Raw genomic sequence first — 5,865 nt, 5'->3', positions numbered from 1 at the left:
GTGCTCTATGATTTGTTATTTGTGTGTAAAGGTCCTTAGTAAAGGGGCATGAAACCCAGGTGACCAACTCACCTGACTGCCTAGGAAATTTCTAGTTATGGCATCTACAATCCTGTTTCTCTGTAACCCTGTGGGGCCTGGTCAAACTGGGGTGGTTGTCACCAAAGGTCTAGTATAGGCAGGATTAATCCTTACACACAAAATGAAAACACTTCCTCATATGGATAGGCTATGTAGAGAATAATGAACCAGGAGAGACCTTTGGCTTCCTGTGCATAGGTAGATATGAAAGCAAGGAAGGGCTGGGTTCCCACATAAAATTATGTGGATCTAACAAAATTCAAGAAAATCTACTGAAAAGAGGTGAGTGGCTGGGAGAAGACTTATAACCCAGAAAAAAAAATCCCAGGTCCCTTTTGAGCATATTCCTCTAACAAAAGAACATCAGCTTCTACTAGGTACATAGGTTTCACATAACTGAAATCTGCCATTTTGAGGAGAATAAAAATTAATACAAACAATACAAGTGTAATTATATATTTGTTTCTCAAGACTAAAGAGCAAATTCCAAATTTATAATTCACTAAGTTGTAATGCTGTGATCACATGAGAGAGACTCTTGTTCCTTAACTGCCCTTCCTTAACAATCACACTTTCTGCTACTGTCCACCTTTATTCAGTTTTCTACTCCCACATTCTAAATAGCACATCTAGCTTAAATAACAGTGAGAGGACGTGGCTATAACTGAGGGGGATTTGTATTAGTCAGGATTCTTCTGACAGAACCAATAGGATACTCTATTTATCTATCTATCTATCTATCTATCTATCTATCTATCTATCTATCTATCTATCATTTATCTATTATCTATTTGTAATTCATCTCCCCAATTATTTGTTCATTTTTCGTTTATCTGCCTGTCAATCAATTGGTTAATCAGCTGATTGGTATATACAAGGGATTCACTCCAGGACTTGGCTCATGTAATTGTAAAGATTTTAAAAATCCCACTCACACCATCTTCAAGTTAGAGGAGCAAGGGAGCTGCTGGTGTAATTCACTCTAAGGCCCAAGGATCTGGGTAGCTTCTGGTATATTTGCTGCAAGTAGAGAATCTAGGGAGCTCCTGGTATGTGCACTGGAGGCTGAGAATCTGGGCCGCTTCTGGTGTGTGCTGAACTCCAAAGACCTGAGAGGTATGCTGTCTAGAAGACAGTGGTTCTCCAAGTTCCAGAAGGGTGGAATTTGAACTGGTGCCATAGGAAAATCACTGTCAAAATACTTCGAGGCTGTAAGAAGTCAGGGCAGGGTGGATGAAACTAAGCAGGTGCCCTTGGACAAGTATCTGGCCCTTCCTCTCTCTGGGTCTCCATCTTCAAAGGGAAAGGTTGAGACGACATGAGCCTGAAGGTTCCTCATGAATTCTAGAACGCCAGACCTTTCTAGGGATTGGATAGGAAGAGAAATAGTTACAGAATCCAACACTGGAAGTCTTTGGCATATAAATCTATGGAACTGGTCAGAAGTCATGACACAATCTAGGCTTATGTTTCAGGTGTAATGTACCAAAGATTAAAGCACTGATAGAAATTATCCTCAAAGTTTTCATCAAAGAAGTCCTACTTCTCACACCAGAAGCCTTTATAACTACAAGACACTGTTACATAGAAAGAGCTCAGAGACGGGGAAGAACATCATAGTATTGGTTGGATCCTCAGACAGTACAGATGCAGAAGCAGTTTTGATCGCTCCTGTCTGGCTGATCAGTTCTGAGTTTGCAAGAAGGTAAGGTCACAGAGCTGAGTGTCTGGGGCTGACCAGTTAGGATCCTATAATCTACCAGGGGTATATCAACTGGTGTCAGCTTGCTGGTCTTCTTTAGGCAACCACATCCAACACAACTTCTCAGTGGAGTCCTGTCTCAGAGCAGCCATGTCAGACATGGGAGGCCTGGGTTGGGAGGATTAGCAACCCATCCTGGGCTCACCAGGTTGGAATGGAGCCTGCAGAGTTGCTGCTGTGGTTTGCCTGCTCTAGAGAGACATCCCTTTAGCACCATCAGAAAGCTGCCACTATAGATTAGGGGGAGCCTGGTCAGTTTGTTTGCTGATTCTCCTAGGGCTGAATCCAAATCATGTTTGTTTCCCAAAGGATTCTAACTCTGAACTTTGGTAGTCTGGGTGGCTGAGATGGGCACTGAAACAGAATCTATGAAAACTACCATACGTTGTGACATGAATCTGAGTGCCATTGTACTATCTTTTTTATTGCTGTTTAATGTCCCCACATGCATATTATTATTCCAAAAACAAATCTGTTAGATAATATATTATCTAATAATATTCTCACATATTTGGTTTTAGCATGAACTTTCTTATTACTGACATGGGTGTGATTTCATTGTTTCTGGATAAGCCAGTTTAGAAGACCAACTTCTGAAGAACATTCTAGGCCAATTCCTCTGATCTGTTTAGTATTGTAATTGAGGGACCCAACTCTGAACTCATTTTGACATACTCATTTGGGCATTCTCTGGTTACTAGGGAGCATACAGAATCTCCCAGAAGCAGACAAAGTGAAGCCCATCATTCTGATCCTAGCAACTCAGACTAGATGGTCAGAGCTCTTGGGTCACTCCGACTTCACATATCATTTCAAGGCTTGAGCGAGCTGACATCAGGAGCAAATCCTTCATACCACATTGCCACATTTCTCACTGAGTCTCCAAGGACCTTGTGGGCTCTACTTTGGGGTATCCCAGCAAGACTAAGATCAAAAGATCATCCACTATTTTCTCTCATTTCAAGCAGAACTCATCATTGGAGGTGCTGTTGACATAAGATGGAGAGAAGGTTGGGGACGATAACAGTTATTACTGATCATGTATCACGTTCACTCTTCCCTCCCCACTGTGACAGACATCACTGGCACCTGGGTTGGAAGAACCAGGTCCCAGTAATCTCCAGTAGGTGCTCCCTCTGACTGTGCGATGGTATGAAGATCCAGCACAGGAGCATTGCCTCTTTGGTGAAGGGGAACTTCATTCCCTTTTGCCTCTGGTATGTTAGCTGTTGCCAAGATCCTGAAGGTGCTGGGGTGGGGGGTCTCATTATATTTGGGAGGCTCTGGATCCCCTCTGCCCTTGGAACCTGGCCTTAGATTGGCCCTGAATGACGAGCAAGGCCCTCCAAGGGCCACTGTCAGCACTCCCCCGGATGACTACTACACATGGGAGGAGTCAGGGTGTGGGGTCCTGTTCTGACTCTGTCATCCTGGGCCCCAGCCTCAGTGGTTTCATAACAGAAGAAAGCTAAGCTTCAAGCACGTTGCTAGGCTGTGGCTATTTATTTTTATAAACGAACCCAGGCTTAATTTAGAAAGCTGCTTTTGCTTTTGCTTTCTTCTTCCCAGCCTCGGCTGGCTGTCTGGCACTGTCAGAGAATCTCATTTCTGACCCAACAAGAGCTCGTGGGTGGATAGGGGCAGCAAAGAGCTTGGCAGAAGGCCGATGCCAGCCAGGCTGCATCGCAGGGAGACAGAGACACGTGGCTGTGCCACTAGTGTCCTATTCTGCTTCCCTGTGAGCTTCATTTGTGACACCTACATAGTCCTCGCTTGGAATAGCAGGGTAAAAAGCAGCCCTGACGCGCACGGCTCCTTTGATGAGCTACACACCAGCATACAGCAGAACAGAAGGCTTTGGGAAAGAGGGTCCCATCAGGCGCCAGAACAGGTGACACCAACGATCACCATTCTTTGGAGGTGGCTATTTTAATAGAGCCTATTTACAGTGGCTATTTAGATGTGCAAGTATTTTGATTTGGGTCAAACGTTTAGCTGATAGATGCCATTTTTTAAAAAAGCCAGTGAATAAAATGGACATTTTATATTCCATTTGTGCTTCTCACTGAAGCTTGGTCTCCACTAATTGTCAATCCCTATGTTCAGGAGTCAAGGGTATATATAGCCCAGGAACAGGGGGAGGGAATGTGTGGTAGAACTCCAAAATCAATGAATATCAAGAACCAGGTAATGGTTAAAACGATGTAAGTTGGAACAGGGGTAACGTGCCTGTTGGATCAGAGCATATCCGGCCCACGGGAAGACGGGAGCCTAGAAAGTAAAAGGAACAGAGCCAATCAGATCAGCCAGTGAGGGAAGAGATAGATGAAATGGTGAGAAAATGGTTACAAAAGAGTCAGTGAGTATATGTTTTGGCTTCACCTGTTCTGAGTTTGTGACATCAAAATACCGCATCATAAAAGTTTTGTAAAAATAACCAAGCAAAGAGGCTGTTTAGGAGTCAGAACTTGTTTTGGCTCTTCTAGCATGCCTGAGTCAGAAATGTCTACACATTTCACTTCAGGGCTTCTTGGAGCCTCAGTTTCCCCATAAAAAGTGACCTTCCTGTTTTCCAGCCTTTTGTTCTCCTTCCAAGTGACGTGACGGGGGGTGGGGGGGGTGAGCGAGCAGCTTGAAAAGCGCCCCAGGCCACCCTGAGAAAGATGCTTGCGTGAATGATGGATCTTCGAATAGATGAGTCCTCTCTGACTCAAGGATCACAACACTGAGGCAGTGGCTATGACTGCCTTGTGATTCATCCCGTGTTGCCATTGGCTGGAGTGGTGGTATGCCCTCTGACTTTGCTCTAGCAAGTGTGGCGCCTAAGTCTCTTTACGCAAGTTCTGTGGATCAAGGAGCTTGAGGGAATTAGTTTTGAAGCGCTAGGATAACCAGCGTTTCAAACTTATCTGGAGTTTTACCCTACAAGGAACAGTGGTGGCCTGGTTGTGGACAATTATTGGTGTCCTTTGCCAGATTATTCTGCAGTTTGTCAAACTTGGTGCCACACTTGATGCCCTGGAGGCAGTTTCAGTGTGATTAAAGGCGGAGCTAAGAGAATATTTTCTTTAGCCAATTTCTGCACGTCTAGACTAGGCTGTTCAAAAGAAGAGCCTTGCAAAATGAAGCCCTGCTGACTAGGGCGAAATCTTTAAGATTCAAGCAAGATGGCAGAAAGCTGAGGCCACCCTGGCTCCCACGGGGCAGGGACGGTCTTCTCCGTCTTGGAATGCTGTCAAAGACCCAGCCCCACTGGGGACATCCACTCATCCCTATTTCTATGAACAAAGGTGCCACCTACCCTGGTACATTTAGTCTTTGTTCCTGGCCCTGTTCCCTTTCTTTATTGTTGCCCTGTCTTCGCCTTTTGAAGTTCTTCTGGCTTCTTGCCTCTGGCATCCTGTTTGGATCTCCCTGCCCCGTATTGACGTATAAGAGCCAAGAACAGCCTTGTTGAACCTAGCATTTGGCTCGGAAGAAAGAGAGGGAAATGGCGTCTCTCCTTGACTGCTCTTTAGGTTGATGTGGGGATTTATTCTGTGAGCAGTTTGGCATTTCCTTCAAGCCCCTCCCCTACCAACAATGGGTTTATATCTACTTTGCCTTTATTTTTATCTATAAGGTGATGAGAGATTTTCTTTCTGATTCTGTACAGACAGGGCTCAGCATCCCCAACCACCTCGCCTGGGCCCACGCTGCACACTACAATGGCTGTTGGTACCACTGTGACAGCTTTGAGGATCATCTCCTCTGTCTGATTATTCCATAAACCTCGAGCCCTCTCCAGATCAGACAGTGTTTGAAGGCTTGGGCACTGTCTTTGGTCCTCCCTCATCATGAGAGTATGCCTGGTTTAGCTGCAGACAGATGCTAACCACCTGTATCTCTGGAGACACCTGTGACACATGCTAACCACATGGCTGGTACCCTTCTGGTTTCCTAGTAATAGTTCAGGGAAGGTGTGCTGTTCTTGTCACCACTGTGTGTGGCAAGTCCAGAAGCTGTTGCTTGTCAGAGTCCAG

General features: G+C 45.1%; 1 protein-coding gene across 1 annotated transcript; it reads left to right on the top strand.

The window, feature by feature from the left end:
* Positions 1-3,509: 3,509 nt before the first annotated feature.
* Smim2 (small integral membrane protein 2) lies at positions 3,510-4,882 on the top strand. Its single transcript, XM_052190255.1, has 2 exons — positions 3,510-3,734; positions 4,820-4,882. The coding sequence occupies exons 1-2, from the start codon at positions 3,510-3,512 to the stop codon at positions 4,880-4,882; spliced, it is 288 nt and encodes a 95-aa protein (XP_052046215.1).
* The last annotated feature ends 983 nt before the right edge of the window (positions 4,883-5,865 follow it).

The sequence above is a fragment of the Apodemus sylvaticus genome, chromosome 8 (genome assembly GCF_947179515.1).
Source record: "Apodemus sylvaticus chromosome 8, mApoSyl1.1, whole genome shotgun sequence".
In the NCBI taxonomy this organism is placed as follows: domain Eukaryota; kingdom Metazoa; phylum Chordata; class Mammalia; order Rodentia; family Muridae; genus Apodemus; species Apodemus sylvaticus.
This window is presented reverse-complemented; position numbering and strand designations above follow the sequence as displayed.

Coding starts and splice junctions, on each gene's coding strand:
- Smim2 (XM_052190255.1), top strand. CDS start 3,510: ATGCCAGCCAGGCTGCATCGCAGGGAGACAGAGACACGTGGCTGTGCC. Junction 3,735..4,819: donor CCCATCAGGCGCCAGAACAG/GTGACACCAACG, acceptor GTCCTTTGCCAG/ATTATTCTGCAGTTTGTCAA.